General features: G+C 49.1%; 1 protein-coding gene across 1 annotated transcript; it reads right to left on the reverse strand.

Annotated features, from left to right (window-relative positions):
- Window positions 1-2,445: 2,445 nt before the first annotated feature.
- On the reverse strand, window positions 2,446-21,368 carry CDK5RAP1 (CDK5RAP1 mitochondrial tRNA methylthiotransferase). The gene is made up of 14 exons (XM_083507467.1): window positions 21,128-21,368; window positions 19,932-20,263; window positions 18,982-19,085; window positions 18,628-18,662; window positions 18,390-18,490; window positions 16,876-17,086; window positions 14,029-14,149; window positions 13,461-13,691; window positions 13,267-13,364; window positions 10,560-10,615; window positions 8,753-8,883; window positions 6,840-6,989; window positions 4,479-4,619; window positions 2,446-3,075 (listed from the first exon to the last, which is right to left on the reverse strand). Exons 2-14 carry the CDS (start codon window positions 20,245-20,247, stop codon window positions 2,986-2,988), a joined length of 1,785 nt encoding a protein of 594 aa, XP_083363593.1. The 5' UTR covers window positions 20,248-20,263; window positions 21,128-21,368; the 3' UTR covers window positions 2,446-2,985.
- Between the last annotated feature and the right edge of the window lie 292 nt (window positions 21,369-21,660).

Below are 21,660 nucleotides of genomic sequence, written 5' to 3' on the forward strand. Positions count from 1 at the left end.
TGTCTTTATATCAGCTACTCAGAGTGAGGTAGATGAGCTACTGGAGAGAGAGAGAGAGAGAGAGAGAGAGTGTTCTGGGGTACAGAGGTAGTGCTCTGTCAAAAGCAATGGCAAGCTCAGGCTGGAGACCCCCGTAAGAGAGGGCTCAGGTGTTGTTTCAGAGGCAGCCATCCTCAGACTGAGCCTTAAGTTGGGAGGTGCAGTTCCGCTGTAGCTGTTGGCTCCACCTGCGCAGAATGAGTGTCTTCATTGAAAGGAGCCCGGCTGGCTTGAAGAGATGTCGTTTGCAGAGAAGTCGGAAGCCTGTGCTTCTCCCAGGACTGCTGAGCCCTCTGAGGAAGAGGTGGGCTCCATGCCACCCTTGGGTTGGAGGTGGGCTAGCAGAATGGGCTTCTCTTGCACAAGAGCTCCTGGTTTCATATGGACAAATGGACAAACTCCCTCTCCCACTCATTCCCTGAAGGAGGGGCGACTGACCCAGAGTCAGGAATGGGAAATGTGGCACCCAAGTCCACATGGGGTTCAGGGATGTTGCCTGTGGCCAACAGGCAGAGATAGAACAGCAAGGGACACGTTTATGAGGGACCCAGGAGGAAACCAAGGAAGCGTTTCCCCTGTGAAGGGGCTAAAAGATATCCGGCAGCTCAGAAAAGAGCCAGCCAATGTCAGGTCACGGAATTCGGCAGCGAAAAGGAGTGAAGGTAGCAAGGAGGATCAACTGTGCTGAAGGCTGCAGAGAAATCCCTTAGCATTGGGTTTGGGAGACAGAGGGTGAGCAGCAGCTTGGAGAGGTCAAAAAGCAGAATTAGAAAAAGTTTAATGGTCCCACTTCAGGAATCGGGAGGCCCGTTTTGAACTCTTCCATTTTCTTCAACCTAGGAATACCTTTTGATGTCACTCACCCCAAGTAATGATGTCCTCTGGAGCCCTGCATGAAAAACCAAGTGGTTGGAATTGTGCCTTACTATTTCCTCTAAATTTGGATCCAGCTCCTTCTGTTACACCAACCATGCACGGGGTGTGTGGGGGGGTGTGGCAGACAATGCTTTCCCCAGCCTTGGAATTACTAGTCAAGTAGCATGCAAGAAATTAAATAGCTTTAAACTTCTGAGTTGTGGCACAAGGCAATGTGCGCAATCCGTGTGTGGGACTTGTGTTTGCAAACCCCTTTGGAACAGATGGGAGCCACACAAGGATTCCTGAAGAGGCTTTGCACAGCTCCCATTCATTTCAAGGAAGCTTGCGTGAGAGAGCTTTCAAGTGGTTTGTGTCTTTCAAGGGCTCTGCATGGCTTCTAGCCAGGATGGCTATGCTCTGCCTTCACAGCAGGCGGGAAGAGGGGTCTTGTGCTTGAATCCTGCTCCCTGGTTTCCCACAGGCAACTGCTTGGCCACTGTGGGAGCAGGATGCTGGACTAAATGGGCCATTGGCCTAATCCAGCTTTCTCTTCTGGTGTCTTCTGTTGATGGATGAACTGAGCATGGGGCTCCTTTGGTGGGTTTATGTCTCCCATTCCTCCTGTATTCCAAGCATCATCCTGTGGATCGTGTCCAGCAAAATATACTGCTTGTCTGACTATCTTGTCTCCCCCTCACTTTCTTCCTTTGTGATGCATCAAGGACTTCCCACCCAAAATGTCAGCATTGCTATTTCCCCCTCATGAAGGTTTGCTGCAATAAAGTCCTCTTTCGGCGTTAATACGCCTTTTGATTCCTCTGCATGCTTATTTATTTATATTCAACGGATTTATGAACCACTTCACAATGTAGTTATTGAAGCTGTGTACACTAAAAGAGAAAATGAAGTAAACAAAGAAAAGAAAATGTAAACTCTAAAAGAACTTTAAGTCATATCTACGATCTATCTAACCACCCTTCATAAACCCTAATTAAACACGTGGTCCAAAATGGGCAGAGGAAGGAGATGCCAGATCTCCTTTCCCAATGCAATTAAAATGTGTATAAAATAATTGCATATATAAAAGAAATTTCGCTTCCAATCCAAAAACAGTGGAGCTCGCTTAAGAGGGTACCAGGGGTGGGCAACCTAAGATGTGGTCCAATTGCCTTCTCAATCCGGCCCACGGACAGTCTGCGAATCAGCATGTTTTTACAAGAGTAGAATGTGTCCTTTTATTTAAAATGCATCTCTGGGTTATTTGTGGGGCATAGGAATTCGTTCATATTCGTTTTTCAAAATATAGTCCGGCCCCCCACATGGTCTGAGGGGCGGTGGACCGGCCCACAGCTGAAAAAGGTTGCTGACCCCTGGTAAGACATACCTTTAGGTGCTGCAACCACAAATGTCAAAATGTGGCACAGGACACGCCCCACGTTCTGACCTGACGGGTTGTGTGTGTCACGCCCAAGAGAAAATACATCAAAATGTGAGTAAACATTATAAATCGTTCCTCATTCTGCAATAAGCAACCAACATACAATACTCGGGTCAACAGCTTTTATTTTAAGAAGGCATACATTTACATAGGTTTTTTCCCCCCTATTATGTTTTTACTGTAATTTTACTGGTGTTAGCCGCCCTGAGCCCGGCTCTGGCCGGGGTATAAATAAAATTTATTATTATTTATTATTAAAACTACAGGCCAAACTGTATGGCTGGAGCAATCCAGACATGCCTAAGTCATTAGTGACTTAAGTTTCTGCCAATGTTCCTACTGTCCACCGAAGGATACTGGTCGTTCCCCGGTCAGACAAGTCTCTTTGGAAGACAACAGCCTTAGAAGTTTCCTTCATCAGCACAAACGTCAACCAAGTGCAGCATCAGCAAGGAGGAGTGCTGGATGGGCCCCACGTAATGGCAAGCGTACTAGAAAACTGGCCCTGCCCCCTGCCTGGCAAAGCAGAGGGGTGAGGAAGGCTGACCGACCAGGTCATTAAACTGAGCAACCCTCTCAGGAGTTGGGACATGCCAGGATCTGTCTCCAGTCCCCAAATCGCCTTCTGCTCCTCCCTTCCAGCCACCCCTTCAGTCTGCTCCTCCAAACGCTGTGGATCCTTTCAGGGTGGTTCGGCGGAGTGGGATGCCCCTCAGCGTCTGGGAGCTGGAAGAGGAGATCTGGAAAGAAGAAAGGTGCGTATGCATGTTAGGAGGTGCGCCCGTAATAAGGAACCGGTGAGTTCACCTGCAAGATCGCCTGACCTCCAGATGCAACCACTCAACCGCTTCCATCTGTGGAACTGGCAGTGCCTACACTTTGGAACTCCCTGCCTATTGATAGCAGGAAAGGCGCTTTCATTGTACAGTGGTACCTCGGGTTACAGATGCTTCAGGTTACATAAGCTTCAGGTTACAGACTCCGCTAACACAGAAACAGTGCTTCAGGTTAAGAACTTTGCTTCAGGATGAGAACAGAAATCATGCTCTGGAGGTGCAGCGGCAGCAGGAGGCCCCATTAGCTAAAGTGGTGCTTCAGGTTAAGAACAGTTTCAGGTTAAGAACAGACCTCCAGAATGAATTAAGTACTTAACCCGAGGTGCCACTGTATTCTCTCTGGCAGCCACTGTAAGTCATCTTAGTTTAGTCAAGCCAATGCAGACATTTAGAAAGTTGGTGTGAGATTTCATCCATTTTTAGCTTATCATTTTCACTTTGTGAAAAGTCTTAAATTATTGCTGTTAAAACAATAAAATTATCACTAACAAGAATTATCTTTTTTTGTAAACCACTTGAAGGACTTAAAAAAAAATCAAAAATCCAATCATGCGGTATAGACATTTAGTGAAATAAATAAATCAAGCAGTAGGATTTTTCTAGTGTATAGTTTAGCTATGGAACCCCCTCCAGCAGGAGGCAGTGACAGCCACCTACCTAAATAATAATAATAATAATAATAATAATAATAATAAATAATAATAATTTATTATTTATACCCCGCCCATCTGGCTGGGTTTCCCCAGCCATTCTGGGCGGCTTCCAACAGAACACTAAAACACAATAATCTATTAAACATTCAAAGCTTCCCTAAACAGGGCTGCCTTCAGATGTCTTCTAAAAGTCTGGTAGTAGTTGTTCTCTTTGACATCTGGTGGGAGGGCGTTCCACAGGGTGGGTGCCACAACAGAGAAGGCCCTCTGCCTGGTTCCCTGTAACTTCGCTTCTCGCAGTGAGGGAACCGCCAGAAGGCCTTCAGCGCTGGACCTCAGTGTCCAGGCAGAACGATGGAGGTGGAGACGCTCCTTCAGGTATACTGGACCAAGGCTGTTTTTAAATAGCTTTTAAAGAGGATTATGCAATTAATGGAGGGGGAGATGGCCATAGGTGACCACTAGGCCTGCTGGCTATGTTCTCCTTGTACTGTCGGAGGCAGCATGCCCTGAAATACCAGTTTCTGGGACCCCAAGTGAGGAGAGGGGCGGACAGGATACTGGACTCGTTTGGCCTTGGAGCGCATTTAGCTGCTACTCTCTCCTTAGGCCATTTGCTTCCACCTAGGAAAAAGCAAGGGACTGGTCAATCACCTTCACCAGGACATAATCGCCCGGCTGGACTCGGACTTGGGACCCCAAGCCGGTGCCATCATCCACCTCCATGTCTGGGAAGATCACTTTGATGTTGCCATCGTTCCGGCCACACAGGTCCAAGGCTGAGCGTTTGCTCGTCTGGGGAAGCAAGGAGGGCGTGTGTTAAATTTATTTATTTCATTGGTTAATTAACAACAACAGCAACAACAAAATAATGCAAACATAACAAAGAGGGGCAAAAGATTGAAAATGTAAAGCATGAAGCATCACAGCCGAGAAGGAAAAAAGTACAAAGATACAGCACAGCTCCAATGGGATAAATCAAATATTGTTTATAAAGATTCCCTTTACAAATAATAAAGCTTTGAAAAAATAAGTGTTCTCCACCTGTGAATTCCATCATGATTGAGAATAAAGCTTCTAGAGTCTTAAACGAGCCGTCAATGAGTGACCTTTTGTCTCAATGTTTGTATACAGAATAAAATTGTGCCATATATCAGTTAAAAAGAGCATTTGAGTTCTGCCCTTCAGATACTTTTAGTTTATGGGATATCTTTCCAAGAAAGGCAGTTTGCCAAACTGTTGAATATGAGCAATCCAAATTATTAGGACCGAGGGTATTTCAGGATTTGACAGGCATTCCTAAGCCTGGAGGAAAAAAGCTTGGGCAACAGCCTTACAAATTTCCACGTTCAGGACAGGGCCACCAAAATGATTAGGGAGATAAACGACCCCACCCCCTATGAAGGAATGTTGCAGCTTTGGGGGCTTTTTCATTTATTACTCAAGAAGTGACACGCAGAAGTTTATAAAATCATGCATGGAATATAGGAAGCGGGGAAAGTTTTTCTTCCTCTCTCCTAACACTGGAACTCTTGGATATCCAATTAAGCTGAACTTTGGGAGATTTGGGAGAGATAAAATAAAGTCCTTCACACAGCACAGAGATAAACCATGGAACTCCCTGTCGCAGGAGGCAGTGATGGCGACCTTAAAAGAAGATAAGACAAATTCATGGGAAAAGCTGTCAAAGCCTACTTTGGAGGCGGAGGCAAGGTGGCTTGGCTCTCCCTCCACAACTGGAGGCAGTAAATGCTTCTGAATACCAGCTGCTGGAAACCACAGGAGGGGAGAGCGGCTGAATCCTGCTTGCGTGTTTCCCATGGGGGCATCTGATCAGCCGCAGTGAGAACAGCATGCTAGACTAGATGGGCCATTGGCCTGATCCAGTGGGGTCTTCCTAGGTTCTCATGTTCCCAGCTTGATTACTGTAATGCATTCTGCAAAGGGCTGCCCTTGAAGACAGTCCCGGATACTGTAGCTAGTAGTAATAATAATAATAATAATTCATTTATACCCCGCCCATCTGGCTGGGTTTCCCCAGCCACTCTAGGCGGCTTCCAACAGAACACTAAAATACAATAACCTATTAAGCATTAAAAGCTTCCAACAGAACACTAAAATACAATAACCTATTAAACATTAAAAGCTTCCCTAAATAGGGCTGCCTTCAGATGTCTTCTAAAAGTCAGATAGTTGTTTATTTCCTTGACATCTGATGGGAGGGCGTTCCACAGGGCGGGTGCCACCACCGAGAAGGCCCTCTGCCTGGTTCCCTGTAACTTGGCTTCTCGCAGGGAGGGAACCGCCAGAAGGACCTCGGAGCTGGACCTCAGTGTCTGGGCAGAACGATGGGGGTGGAGACACACAGCAAGGTCAGCTCCTCTCCTCTCTGCTGCCTTCTTTTGATGCTAAAAAAAGACCCCCCGACACCACCACCCGCTATGTGCAGAAGAGGCAGACATGGGAGGACTAATTACAGGTAGGTAGTCGTGTTGGTCTGCCATAGTCAAAATAATAATAATAATAAAAATTCCTTCCAGTAGCACCTTCGAGACCAACTCAGTTTGTTATTGGTATGAGCTTTCATGTGCATGCACACTTCTTGAGATACACTGAAACAGAAGTCACCAAACCCTTATATATAGTGAGAGGGTGGGGAGGGGTATTACTCAGAAGGGGGGTGAAATGGGTGACTGGCTGATAGGTGTGGTAAACCTGTTGACGACTGTTAACGACTGCAATTGGTCTTAAAGGAAAAAGCAAGGGGTGAGATGGCTAAAAACAGCTTTATCTTGTATAATGAGATAAGAATCCAATGTCTCTATTCAGACCAGGACTCTCCATAGTTTTAAGTTTGGTAATAAGTTGCAATTCAGCAACTTCTCTTTCCAGTCTATTTCTGAAATTCTTTTGTAATGTGACAGCTACTTTGAGATCTTGTATAGAATGACCTGGGAGGACTAAGACCACTCTCTGCCTCCGCCCTCCTGCGGCATTTATCGAAGTGGCACTCACACTCTCTACCAAGACCACTTGCACTCGTCCCACGGCGGCTGCGTTTGCCCAGGACGCCTCCTCACGAAAGACGGTCATGAGCTCCTTCAGCCGCCTCTGCTTCACTTCAGGGGGCACGTCGTCCTGCAGGCGGTGAAACGCCCGGGTTTTCTGGGGAAAGAAAGTGCCAATGACTCGGAGGCAGAAGCCCTGCACCTTGTTCAAAAGGGGTCACCTGCATTCTGCACACACCACGTTCAAAATTCTGTGGCTCTTCAAATTCTGCAATGGGAATCAGAGAACTGTAGAGTTGGAAGGGGCCAATAGAAGTTATGTCCAGATCAAGGGAAGTCATAGGCTTCAGCCTTGGTCAGACCACACCTGGAGTCCCACGTCCAGTTCTGGGCACCACAATTCAAGAAGGATATTGACAAGCTGGAAGGTGTGCAGAGGAGGACGAACGAAATCAAGGGACTAGAAACCACGCCTTATGAGGAGCTGGTTGAAGGAGCTGGTTACCGTATTTTTCGCTCTATAAAATGCACCCGACCATAAGACGCACCTTGTTTTAGAGGAGAACAAGGGAAAAAATATTCTCTCCCTCTCTGCGCAGCGCCCCTTCAGTGAAGCGGCAGGAGAAACGGAGCCCCCTCCATTTCTCCTCCCACTTTTCTCCAGCAAAGCGGGAGGAGAAACGGAAGGTGCTCCGTTTCTCCTCCCGCTTTGCTGAAGGGGCGCTGCACAGCTTTCTCTCTCTGCGCAGCGCCTCTTCAGCAGAGGGGGATGCTGCACAGAGAGGGATGCTGCACAGCGGATCTCCAGCGAAGCGAAGTCAGAACAGCAAGAGGGATCACCACACCGAGAAAGCAGCGATCCCTCTTGCTGTTCTGGCTTCTGGGATAGCCATGCCAAGCCTCTTCAGGGCAGGGGGTGCGCTCCTCCCACCACGCTCAGGAGGCTTTGCGTGGCTATCGCTGAAGCCAGGAGAGCAAGAGGAATCGGTGCACACCGATCCCTCTCGCTCTCCTGGCTTCAGCGATAGCTGGACAGCCTGCATTCGCTCCATAAGACGAACACACATTTCCTCTTACTTTTTAGGAGGGGGGGAAAGTGCGTCTTATAGAGTGAAAAATACGGTATGTTTAGCCTGGAGGAAAGAAGACTGAGAGGTGATATGACAGCCACCTTCAAATATCTGAAGGGCTTCGACCAAAACTGGAAATCACAAGAAATTCCTACTATTGCAGGGTGGCAGACGAAAATGATGAGTTATGCAGAGCTAGCCAAACTGACGGGAAGACTTCGGGATCAGGATGATCAGAGGCTTCAATAAAGTTGGAGTAAATTTATGGTGCATATAAAGGATAATTGTAAAACTTTAAAAACACTGGCAGGACTGAAATAGCTCTTACAATGTACGACAGATAAAAGTTAAAAAACATAATATGCTATATAAGAAAATAAGGGATACTCGCTGAAGGGAGGAAGTCGCAAGCTCAGCAGAGCTAAAAGTATTTAAGTGATTTATTGTATTATATTATAAAAGTATGTATAAGGAAAACAATAAAAAATATTTTTTAAAAAAATCTGAAGGGCTGTCACATGGAAGAGGGAACAGAACAAGCTTGTTTTCTCCTGCTCTGGAGGGCGGAACCCTTTCATGTCATTTCATGTCATTCCAACACAACATCAGGAAGAACCTTCTGACGGCAAGAGCCATTCTACAGCGGAATGGATTCCCTCAGGAGGTGGTGGCCTCTCCTCGGAGGTTCTTAAGCAGAAGATGGCTTCCAGAGCTTCTTTAACTGTGATTCCTGCACTGCAGGGGGTTGGACTAAATGACCTTTGGGGGTCCCTTCCAGGATCCCCCCCCCCGGGACTTGGAGGCAGAATGTGCTTGCTTTGTCCGTTCAGTAAGGGGCTGCCGTTCTCACCTCCCTCATGCTGTAAGCAAAGATGAAGGCCGTGTTGTAGCCGACCTCACGAAGGAGGGACAGCGTCTGCCGGTGGTCGTCTTCTGTTTCCCCGCAGAAGCCAGCAATGAAGTCGCTGCTGAGAGTCACATCTGCAACGTGAAGGGGACAAAGTGAGACACTCAGCGGGAATCAGAGAGAATGGGATGGTGTAGCAGGTGGAAAACAGCAAAGAACAAGGAGGTTCTTTCTGTCTCAGCACACACGTATTATTTACTGAATTTATATACAGTGGTACCTCAGTTTACGAACTTAATCCGTTCCAGAAGTCCATTCTTAAACCGAAACCGTTCTCAAACCGAGGTGCGCTTTCCCCAATGAGGCCTCCCACCGCCAGTGCCTTTCCACCATTCGGATTCCATTCTTAGACCAAGGTAAAGTTTGCAAACACTACTTGTGGTTTTGTGGAGTTCGTAAACCAAACTGTTTGTAAACAGGACTGTTCTTAAACCGATGTTCCACTGTACCGTCCTACACCCGGAGGTCTCAGGGTGGCTCACAGAACAAAATCAAAATATAAAACCAAAAAATACATAATCGAAATAAAAACAAGATGCCAATAAAAAAGCCAATGCAATTCTGGGCTGCATCAATAGGAGTATAGCATCTAGATCAAGGGAAGTAATAGTGCCACTGTATTCTGCTCTGGTCAGACCTCACCTGGAGTACTGTGTCCAGTTCTGGGCACCACAATTCAAGAAGGACACTGACAAACTGGAACGTGTCCAGAGGAGGGCAACCAAAATGGTCAAAGGCCTGGAAACGATGCCTTATGAGGAACGGCTAAGGGAGCTGGGCATGTTTAGCCTGGAGAAGAGGAGGTTAAGGGGTGATATGATAGCCATGTTCAAATATATAAAAGGATGTCACATAGAGGAGGGAGAAAGGTTGTTTTCTGCTGCTCCAGAGAAGCGGACACGGAGCAATGGATCCAAACTACAAGAAAGAAGATTCCACCTAAACATTAGGAAGAACTTCCTGACAGTAAGAGCTGTTCGACAGTGGAATTTGCTGCCAAGGAGTGTGGTGGAGTCTCCTCCTTTGGAGGTCTTTAAGCAGAGGCTTGACAACCATATGTCAGGAGTGCTCTGATGGTGTTTCCTGCTTGGTAGGGGGTTGGACTCGATGGCCCTTGTGGTCTCTTCCAACTCTATGATTCTATGATTCTAAGAACCCACTTATGACCATTAAACCTCAGGAAGGAATTCCTAACTTCGCTCAGCTCTGGAATGAGGTGCCCGTCAAAACTCTCATTTTGGGAAAAACCTCAGCAAGAAGAGGGCAGCCTCTCGCCCAGCCCCTTGCTCCAAGGAAAAGTGTATGTGTGGCTTGAGAGCAGCGGATCAGTTCCCAGCCGCTCGTTGCTTCCATCTGACAGCCTGAGAATTTGGCTGTCACGTTCTTCTTGGCGTCCCTTCCCGTTCTACAAATCTATGCAATCTGTGACACCACCAGCACCATACATTTTGAGCAACCTTCTCTTTAATATCATTCTGGCCACCTGGCCTTGAACCCAGCCTGCTTCTTCAGCTCCCCAATCCTGCACCCTCTCCTGGCGCTCCCTTGCCCACGAATCTCCAGTCTCCGGAAGCAGAACTATTTCCCCATCACACCAACACAGAGAAATACACCTTATGCAATGCAGCCCCGGCACTGCACTTTCACACGGGCTCGCAGGTGAAGCTGAAAGTCCATAAAGATGGAAGTCAAGCCAGTAGGGAAGGGGGGAGAGTAACCATCAGCGATGACGGCTACAGGAGGAACCAACCTGGCAAAGAGTCTCGGACGAGGTGTACGAGCGCCAAGTAAGCTTCCCGGGTATATCTGGGTGGGTGAAGCAGAGAGGGCGAAGTTAGGAGGCACCGATACAGCCTCGGGTACCCTGTGGCATACAGATACAGACAGGCTTCATAAGAACTGCTGCTGCTGCCCAGCAAGGACTGGGATATTTTGGGGAAAGTTTTGTCGGGAGTTTTTGCTGTTAATGATATTAATTTTCTATATCTTTTATTTTTATGTGGAAATTGTTCAGTTTGGTTATGTAGTTTTTGATGTGTTTTATTTACTTTTATGACTACTTTGCTATGTTTGTAGCTATGTAAATCTTTTCATATTGCAAACCGCCTTGAGCAACATGAAGCAACATTAGGACACGGAATGCCTGTCCTTTTTGGCTGTGGCTCCGATCTGGTGGAACGCTCTGTCACAAGAGACTAGGGCCCTGCGGGACTTGATATCTTTCTGCAGGGCCTGCAAGACAGAGTTGTTCCACCAGGCCTTTGACCAAGGCACAGTCTGACCCCCTCCTTTGGTAATCCTCATAGAACTCTAGCCCAATGGTGGCCATTAATTTGACTCTGAATTGATTTTAGAATGCATTTCAATTACAGTGGTGCCCCGCAAGACGACTGCCTCGCAAGACGGAAAACTCGCTAGACAAAAGAGTTTTCCGTTTTGGAGGTGCTTCGCAAAACGAATCTCCTATGGGCTTGCTTCGCAAGACGAAAATGTCTTGCGAGTTCCTGCTGGTTTTTTTTCCTCCCCCCCTTTTTCTAAGCCGCTAAACCGCTTATCAGCTGATCCGATCAGCAGATAAGCCGCTAAAAGCTGCTAATGGCGCTAATCCGCTAATCCTTCAATGGGCTTGCTTCGCAAGACGAAAATGTCTTGCGAGTTCCTGCGGGTTTTTTTCCCTTTCCCCCCCTTTTTCTAAGCCGCTAAGCCGCTTATCAGCTGATCCGATAAGCCACTAAAAGCCGCTAATAGCGCTAATCCGTCAATGGGCTTGCTTCGCAAGACGAAAAAACCGCTTGACGAAGATTCTTTTCGTCTTGCGAGGCACCACTGTAATTGATTGTGATTTTATGTAAACTGTGTTACTTTTATTGTTGTTAGCCGCTCTGAGCCCGGCTTCAGCACAGCCACCCTGACTTGTAGATATCAATAGCCCTCTCCTTCTCCATGAATCTATCTAATCCTCTCTTAAAAGCCATCCAAGTTTGTGGCCATCGCTGCCTCCTGCAGGAGAGAGTTCAGCAGTTTAACTCTTTGCAATGTATCTGTCCTGAATCTTCCAACATGCAACTTCACTGGATGTCCGTAAGTTCCAGTGGTAGGAGAAGTAGTATATTTCTTTACACCCTGCCCTTTTCCCGGATGGAACTTAACGTGGCTTACATAAAAAACTAAGAACCCCTAAAAACACAGAAAAAGCAATTAAACATCCATAGAAGTAAAACTATACAAATATAAAATCTATTAAAAACCATGCAAGTCATTACAATGAAAACAGCAAGGCTGTTTTGTTAAAAGCAGTCAGTTTCCAAGAGACTTTTGGAACAAAAAAAGGCTTCATGTAAGGAAGGCATGAGATGGACACCAACTCTAGAGACCAATAGAATTGTTAACGAAGATTGTTGGCTTATTAAATGAACGCCATGTACACAAGGAGATACTGATGCTTTTATGAGAGATGGGGAAAGCTTTTTTCTATTCACTTTGTCTGTGCCATGCAAAATGTTATAAACTTTTATCACGACAGCTCTTATTCGCCTGTACTGAAACTGGAGGCAATACAGTGGTGCCCCGCAAGACGAATGCCTCGCAAGACGGAAAACTCGCTAGACGAAAGAGTTTTCCATTTTGGAGGTGCTTTGCAAAACGAATTTCCTATGGGCTTGCTTTGCAAGATGACAAGGTCTTGCGAGTTCCTGCTGGTTTCCCCCCCCCCTTTTCTAAGCCGCTAAGCCGCTTATCAGCTGATCCGATCAGCAGATAAGCTACTAAAAGCCGCTAATAGCGCTAATCCGCTAATCCGTCAATGGGCTTGCTTCGCAAGACGAAAAAACCGCTAGACGAAGAGAATCACAGAACGGATTCTTTTCGTCTTGCGAGGCACCACTGTACTTTATAGCTCGGTCGGTAGAGCATGAGACTCTTATCTCAGGGTTGTGTGTTTGAACCCCACGTTGGGTAAAAGGTTTCCTGCATTGCAGAGGGTTGAACTAGATGACCCTTATAGTTCCTTCCAACTGTATAATTCCATGATATATATGTATTTTTAATGACCGTCTGATAATGATATAGTAAAAGGTAAAGGGACCCCTGACCATTAGGTCCAGTCATGACCGACTCTGGGGTTGCGGCGCTCATCTCGCTTCACTGGCCGAGGGAGCCGGCGTACAGCTTCCGGGTCATGTGGCCAGCATGACTAAGCTGCTTCTGGAGAACCAGAGCAGCGCACGGAAACGCCGTTCACCTTCCCGCCGGAGCGGGACCTATTTCTCTACTTGCACTTTGACGTGCTTTTGAACTGCTAGGTTGGCAGGAGCAGGGACTGAGAAATGAGAGCTCACCCCGTCGCGGGGATTCGAACTGCCAACCTTCTGATCGGCAAGTCTGTTTAACCCACAGTGCCACCCGCATCCCTAATGATATAGTAGGGATGTCTAAAATGTGCAAGAGCTCCAACTCACCCTCTCCTCATCGCCTCCAGGACACGGGTGCTTCCGCTCTGGACTGGGAGGTGCAGATGTTTGCAGATGTTGTGCCTCTCCTTCATGAGCTGGAAGACCTGCAGAGAACAGAGCGGCCATCAGTGGACCCCAGGCTGTGGGAAACCACTTGCCCTTGGCCAGTAGGCCAGCAGAGAAAGGGGAGCTAAACCCACCTCGTCCGGAAAGTCCTTGGGGTGCGGGGAAGTGAAACGGATCCTCATTTCCGGATCGATGGCAGACACCCGGTCCAGGAGGTCTGCAAAGCGCAACCCACCCTGCTTGGGCTTGTAGACGGAGCTGAAGCCGCGACTCAGCTGAGTTGGGGTCGCCGAGAGGAACTGGGCCTCGGAGGTGTCCCGGTAGCTGTTAACGTTCTGGCCCAACAGGGTGACCTCCTTCACCCCCTGCAGAGGGAGGCAGTGGGTCATTATTGGCAACGTGGGCAAGGAGGCACAGAGGGAGAGGGTGGCGGGAGAAGCCAGGAACCGGAGGCATTTTACATTCCATCCAGGCAAGCAGTAAGCATCACCGGAGGTCACAGCAGCATTCCAGCCGAGGCAAAAAAACTCAGGAGTGGAGGGTCCCAGGGTGCAAGCAAGGTGAGGAATGAGGCTGGGCCCAGGCAGAGAGGCCTGGGGGGAGCACACCCACCCCCTGGAGATCCCCATTTCTGGCTTCCAGGTCTCCTCCCACATCCCCGCCCACAATGCAGCAGGCAGGTTTTGCAGTGCGGCTGGTCACCTGGTCCGAGAGTGCTTGCACCTCCTGCAGGATGGAGGCCACTGGCCGGCTCCTCTCGCGCCCGCGGGTGAAGGGGACGATGCAGTAGGTGCACATGTTGTCGCAGCCGCGCATGATGGACCTGTGAGAGAGAGGGGGAAGTCCCCATGGGGTGGGTGGGCGGTGGCCAGACTGGCTTCAGTTTGCTTCCAAGGCAGGGGAGTTTGTCACCGTCTCCGTTTCCCCTCCCAGGACTGAGATATACGCCAAGTCTGCCAGACCAATTTGTTGGAAGATTCAGGACAGCTAAAAGGAAGTCCTTGTTCACACAGCACAAAGTTAAGCAGTGGAACTTCCTCCCACAAGAGGGAGTGATGGCCAGCAATTCAAATGCCTTTAAAAGAGGACTGGACAAATCAATGGAGAAGAGGGTATCAACAGCTATTAGCCAAGATGGCTACGCTTTGCCTCAACAGAGTCCCAGTTTCAGGAGGAGAGAGCTGGTTCCTGCCTGCTGGCTTCCCCAAAGAGGCATCTGGTTGGCCCCTGTGAGACCAGGATGCTGAGCTAGATGGACCACTGGCCTGATCCTGCAGGCTCTTCTTATTGTTAGAATTCCTGCTCCATGATTGCAGTCATGGGATTGTTGTCTATCACATGACGGTGTATGTTTTGACTCCACAGAGTAGGAAGTGACGGAGACAGGATGTTTGTGTTCCTGTGTTCCGTGAAGTGGGACTATTGTCCTTTGTTCTTTTTCTCTTTGCTGTCTGATGCTAGAGAGAGACGGAGCCATGTCGCAGTGCTCCGTGTGTGTTTATATGTAAACAGATTAGCCAAAATGCTGAGTTGCTGAGGTCTGTTACGGAAACTGCGAAGACTTTGCGGATCCCTAAGTGTGCCAATGTCTCTTGGCATCGGTCACTGTGATGTTCAGGCAGAAGAAAGCTTTTGAAGCTCCCAAACAAATGACCAGGAGGGAGAGAGCATGCCAGTCAAGCATGTGTCTCTATCAGGGTCCTACTCGAGTGTAGGCTGAACTCCTGACACTTATGACACCCCTCCCCAGCTGGACAGACCAAGGCCCACCAAGGCCCCTGCAGAAAAAGGATGGGATCAACCTTAAAGCAAGTTCTATGGTCTGTTCCAATTGCAGTATCTAATTTTCCTCCAAGGGACAGGGAGGAAAATCAGGGTGCTTAAAAGAAGCTGTGAAGCAAAGGGAATGAGAGCCAAGAATTGACTCTGGGGAGCCTCCCAAAAGCCCGTGTTTCTTTTACAGTGGTACCTCAGGTTAAGTACTTAATTCGTTCCGGAGGTCCATTCTTAACCTGAAACTGTTCTTAACCTGAAGCACCACTTTAGCTAATGGGGCCTCCCGCTGCTGCCGCTCCACCGGAGCACGATTTCTGTTCTCATCCTGAAGCAAGGTTCTTAACCCAAGGTACTATTTCTGGGTTAGCAGGGTCTGTAACCTGAAGCGTATGTGTCAGGGGTTTAGGAGCAGAGGCAAGGGCAAGGGAGGAAACAGAGAGCGAAGGGGAGGAGGCAGAAGAAAAGATGAGTGATGACGACGACCCGAGATCTCCGAGTCTTTCCAGTGAATCAGAGGATTCACAGAAAGGAGCACCAGTGGCCAGGGCAAGGGGGGAGTCTAGGGGGGCACCCCAGGAAGATAGAGCCAGAGGGGACTCAGAGGAGAGCAGTTGGAAATCGGGACCAGCGTCACTGCCAGAGAGCAGGGAAGAGGAAAGGAGCCAGGGGGCAAGCGCTGGCAGCTCACCACAGGAGGGAGGGCATGAGTCAGGAGTGGCCACACCTCCATCAGGGAGCGAAGAAACGGTTAAGCGGAAAGTGGAAGGTTGGGCGCGCGCGCCAAGTTCAAATGCAGAGGAAGGTGACGCAGTAAGCAGCCCGGAAAGGGAGCCAGGTCCTAAAGCCCGGCGCAAGGAGACAGGAGGGTCCGGGGGGTCAGCGTCAGAAGAATCCCGGAAGGAAGAGACCCCGGGGGGTAGAGGGACCCAGAGGAGGACAGTCAGGCGGAAAAGGTGGAGCCGGGCTAGGATATTAAGTTGGTGCACACGGGGCGGAGACTCAGACGGAGCCTCGCCGATCTAGCTACTAGACGTAGAGTTGCGCGCAGCAGTGTGAGAATGGAAACTGTAACTCAATAAAGACTTTTACTTAATGATCGCTGGCTAGCGTGATCCTCTGTGAGCTAGGATCTTCAAGCAGCTCTGACAGTATGTAACCCGAGGTACCACTGTACTAATATTAATTATGGGGCAGGTTTTCAGCACCTACTAAAAACATTCCTGTTCAGCCAAGTCTACCCACATGCTTAGAAAGTCAGTGCGAATTTTAGCCTGCTAAACCACTTTGAGCAGTTTTTTCACTATCAAGTAGTGTAGATTATATGTGTGTGCAATCACTATTTATATCCCAGGATTCAAGGAGTTTATCAAAATGACAGAAATAAAACATAATAGGCTAAAAATATGGAAAATATAATCACTAAAAAGAAATTAAAAGCTAACAGAACTTAAAACAGTTTTTTTAAAAAAAGCCTTCAGGAAATGCCAACTGCAATTTCTTCAAATTGTATATCCAAACATGAGGGCTAGCATCTTGATTTTTAAAATGAGGCTATTTCAGATCCAACTGCCTGCAGCCCATGGAGCTTGGCTCGTAGAAAGAAGCAGGCTCTGCAACTCAGAGGGAGGCAGGTGCATGCATGAAGATGAGAGACTTGGGACCTCAAAGAGCTCTGGTCACTTTGAACGGATTCGCAACCCGTATGCAAGAGCACTTGAACTCGCAACCCCGCAGAGCCTGACTGAAGGAGCAAGCAGCCCACCCGGCACTTACACGAAGGCTGACGTGGGGCTGGTGCTGGTGTGGACAGGAAGGATGTCTGCGTAAGTTTCATCCAGGGAGAGCAGGACGTTGGCGGCTTGCTGGCCCGTTTCGGCCACTGCCAGGAGCCTGGGAAGGTCGCGGTAAGCATCAGGGCCTGCCACAACGTCAACTAACTTCTCCCGCTCCAGGATCTTCTCCTTCAGCCTCTCGGCCATGCAACCTGCAAACAGGGGAGAACTGTTTACTGCTGAATATATACTTTGCACGTTAAGGAGATATTTTTACCATTAATTTCACTTATGCTTTTGAATTATGGTGCTGGAGGAGACTCTTGAGAGTCCCATGGACTGCAAGAAGATCAAACCTCTCCATTCTGAAGGAAATCAGCCCTGAGTGCTCCCTAGAAGGACAGATCCTGAAGCTGAGGCTCCAAGACTTTGGCCACCTCATGAGAAGAGAAGACTCCCTGGAAAAGACCCTGATGTTGGGAAAGATGGAGGGCACAAGGAGAAGGGATGACAGAGGATGAGGTGGTTGGACAGTGTTCTCGAAGCTACCAGCATGAGTTTGACCAAACTGCAGGAGGCAGTGGAAGACAGGTGTGCCTGGCGTGCTCTGGTCCAGGGGGTCATGAAAAGGCGGACACGACTAAACGACTAAACAACAACAACAACTGTTAATTTCACTGTCTTCTAATTTACCGTATTTTTTGTCCCATAGGACGCACCTAGTTTTTTGGGGGGGGGAAATAAAGGGGGAAAAATTCCTTTATTCCCCCCCCAAAACCAGGTCGGGGAATCCAAACCAGGTCGGGGAACAGCGCGATGACGGCGCTGCACCTCCCCGCTGTCCCCCGAGCTTGTGGGGCTGCCCGATGTCAGCCGATAGCAGGCTGCTATCCACAGCCTAGGGAGCCTTGCAGGAACTCCCGCAGGGCTGCCTAGGCTGCGGATGTCTTCCCGAAGCGCCGGGCACTCTGCTTTCAGCGCGCCCCGCGCTCCAGGAAGCAGGCTGCTATCCACAGCTGAGGGAGCCCTGCGGGACCTCCCGCAGGGCTCCCTTGGCTGCGGATATCTGCCCGGCGGCGAGGCGCTCTGCTTCAGGGCGCCCCACGCGCCGGGCAGCAGGCTGCTATCCGCAGCCTAAGGAGCCCTGCGGGAACTCCCGCGGGCTCCCCAGGCTTGCTGATAGCTTGCTGAAGCCTGGAGAGCGAGAGGGGTCGGTGTGCACCGACCCCTCTCGCTCTCCAAGCTTCAGCGAAAGCCTGCATTCGCCCCATAGGACGCACCCAGATTTCCCCTTCATTTTTGGAGGGGGAAAAAATAGGGCGAAAAATATGGTACTTGATCAATCTGTATACTGCCCTTCATCTGTAGATCTCAGGGAGGTTCAGAGCATAAAAATACAGGATAAAAACACAAAGTGCATAATAAAAACAAGAGCAAGAACAAAACAATAAACCCTCTCCCCCTTCCTATGCCCTACCCAATACCAATCCCCCCTGCTGTGGCGTTTCGCCTTACCTAATATCCCGATCCGTAAGGGATATTGCAATCGGGGCCGCTTGGACTTCAGAGCCGTGAGGTATCGTAAGCGGTTCCAGATTGTCTGCTCAGCCTTCTCCCTGAGAAGAATCAGCAAAGGATCAGCTTTTCTGCCAGAGCCAGGAAACAATTTCTCCGAAGGACGCCAACGCACGTCACAATCAGCCAGGGTTCCCTCTGTTGCCCCCCTTTTGGAAACCAGATAATACTTCCGTACCTGATTGAACACGTGACAAGGAGAACCACATCTGCCTAAGGGAAGAGAGGAGGAGAAGGGGAGAAATGAAAGGGAGAAAAAATATTTCTAAAACCGGATGGGAAGCATCCGAGGCCAAATGCTCCATCTAAGTGGGACAGAACTCTAGTACCGGACTAGAACCCTCAGACTCAGATCATTCTGTTTCAAAAAGAAAAAGCAAACTTTCTAGCCCTTAAGGTGGGAGAGAGCCATTGGTGAGGGAAACATGTGCCACCGGCTTCGAAACCGGAAAATCACAAGTGTTTCTCCGACTGCCATAAATCCCCACACTCTCAGTTCCCTGCCACAAACAACTGCGGAGGCCAAGCTTACCTCCTCCAGACTGCTGGTCCTGAGGTAGCCATTTTTCTGGAGGATGGACCAGGCGATCTCTGTATCGTTGACATTCATCTGACAGCCATAAGTCTCCAGGTACACTGCAAGGGGTATGGAGGAGGAGAAGAGGAGAAAAGGGCGGGTTTCTTGGGGAGGGGATCAAACGCTCTGTCTCCCATTCCCATCACTGATTCTTGCACTGCAGGGGGGTGGACTGGATAACCCATTGGCCCCTTCCAACTCTACAATTCTATGAAAACAATCAAAAACCGAACCATCAATTTATGAAATACAGCAAAGACACTTAAATGTCATCTTTACGATAACCCCATGATATGGGTGGATGGTTCTTCCTGTTTTGCAGCTGGGAACTGAAATAAGACTTACCCACAGTCTTCGTCCCCAACTAATTTCTAACCAGAGAACAGAAAACCATGCTTATTGTGCTGTATGCTGGTGTCTGATGAAGGAAGATAATCTGCTGCTATAATTGATTAGCTGCCTTCTCCAAGCAGAGATCTGATTAGCCTAGCAAAAATAATGTGTTTTCGTGAGGAAGGTGTTTGTTTATGCAATAAAGATATTTAAAGTTGCAAAGTACACACAAGAGGCTGTATCTATAGAGAGAGAACTGTGGTTCAGGCATTTCTTTCCAAAGTGTTTAGGCCTAAATTATAATCTTGGAAGCATGTTTGTGATGTCTGCTGTGTGAATGCAATTCCCTTGACCCATCACGCCTGAGTTTGGGAATCAAAGGGAGCATGACATTGGCAAGGCATCAGGACTCAACCCGCCATCCCCACCTGCAGCCCACTCCAACCTCCCTCCTTTCCACACAGGTTGCAACACCAGAATTGAGGATCTGCAATTCCAGTCTCCAGATGAATCCTCAGCTCTGGTAGGTGTGTGGTGCTGTGTGGCAGGACAAAGCAAGGCAGAACACAGACCTTTTCTTGGGGCATCTGCCAGGGTTCTGGAGCCAAGATAGGGTGCTGAGTCCTCCGCTGCTTCAGCTGGCAAACGGTGAGTTTCCTGCACAGGTCCAGCGTCTTGTAGGAAATGCTGCAATGATGGCCCTGCCGCCAACTTAGCATGAAAATCTTCCAGGCCTCCCTTGCACTTTGCTTCTCTGCTGGGCACCCCAGGATCCAAGCCCCTGGTGGAAGCCCAAGCACAGGGTCCAGCCGGTTGCAGGGTCCAACATGGAGGGCTCCGACGGCACACCCTCAGGCCTCCCACAATGCAGCTGTGTATGGACTGCATCTTCACCTCCTGTGCCCTAAGACAACCGGCAGATTAGTGACTGCAGCAACCTTTTCCAAAGGCAGCATCAAATGAAACACAATCCAACCAGTGGAAAGCGCTTGAGTACTGGAAAGAGCACAGACGTAAATGCAAAACATCACGTGCAACAACAGCGCATTTCTACATGAATGGAGAAGCTGTGGTTCTCCAGAGTTTCACAGCCTCCTCTGAGTGCCCCTCCAGACTGACTGGAAAAACAATAGTGCGTTAATGGTCAATTTATACATATCGTTCTGCTTTGTTCTGAGATGCTCCCCCCCCCCCGTGTTACCAGATTATTGCCCTCTGGAGGGGCAGCCTCAAGCTACAGCTCAACAGAAGTGGGACAAAAAACAACAGGAGGAGGCTGGAGCAAAGAATATTGGAAAACATTTATTGAATATGTGGAAGGTGACTGTATACAGCTGAAAACGCTGGCAGCATTAAGATAAATTCAGCAGAGTAAATAATTTTTGACGGATGTAAAAGTGGCAAACTGATTTGAATGGTTATAGTAAAATACGCAGGGATGTACGATATGTAAAATGAACAGTGGAAGGAGGAAAGAAAGGGAAGTCATTGGATATTTTAAAGCTTATAAAATGTTTTTTGGAATTGCAAAACTGAAAATTTAATTAAAAAATTATTTTTAAAAAGAAGCGGACTGGAGCCTTGGTTGCTCGGGGGGTGACGCTGTGCTTGCAAAGGGTCCGATCCGCCTCCCCCCGGGGAAAGCTCCTCAAACTCTGCGCGTGAGCAGCCTCGCCCCAATGCCGCCCACTTGCCCCGAGCCCCACCCCGCACCCCAGGGCGAAGGGCCCCCCCCCGGTCCACTCCCAAGGGGGGCATCTGGGCTTACCTGGCAGAGGAAGGAAAGGGGCTCCAGGGGACCCGAGCTGCCAGGTGAGCGGCCCCCCAGGCTCCTGACTGCCAATCAATCAATCAATCAATCAATCAATCAGCTGTCTCTCCGCCTCCGCCTCCAGCCTGATCCGCCCTCCCTGCTCGCCCACGTGGCGCCTCCAGGGGACGCCGGCGCGCCGCGAAATCCTTCCCCTCGGCGTGGAAACGGCTTCCGGCGCTGCTCCGTTCCGCCCTGGAAACGTTCCCCCGCCCGCCCGCCGCGCCTCTTCCCGGCCAAGGCCACCCTGGGCGGCTCTGCTCGGGCGGCGCTCCGGCCCAGTCGGAGGGCCAGGGCGGCTTCATTGCGGAGCCGGCGACGCTGCTTTCCGGCTGCAAGAGGCTGCCGCGCCTGGGGCTACTTGCTGGGCGGGCAGGCAGAGGTTCTTCGGGTGAAGCGTCCAAATCAGCAAAATGTATTTTATTTGTACTCCCCGCCCCCCCCCGTAGTTTGCAGATTAAAAATATAAACATAGAGAAAAGGCAATTGAA

The sequence above is a fragment of the Podarcis liolepis genome, assembly GCF_965112155.1.
Source record: "Podarcis liolepis genome assembly, chromosome: 6".
NCBI lineage: Eukaryota > Metazoa > Chordata > Lepidosauria > Squamata > Lacertidae > Podarcis > Podarcis liolepis.

Excerpts from the sequence above, each read along its gene's own strand:
- CDK5RAP1 (XM_083507467.1), bottom strand. The coding sequence starts at position 20,247 with ATGCAGTCCATACACAGCTGCATTGTGGGAGGCCTGAGGGTGTGCCGT. Across the intron at positions 14,150-16,875 it reads AGCCCCACGTCAGCCTTCGT|GTCCATCATGCGCGGCTGCG; the intron begins GTAAGTGCCGGG and ends TCTCTCTCACAG. Across the intron at positions 6,990-8,752 it reads TTGCTTACAGCATGAGGGAG|AAAACCCGGGCGTTTCACCG; the intron begins GTGAGAACGGCA and ends TTCTTTCCCCAG.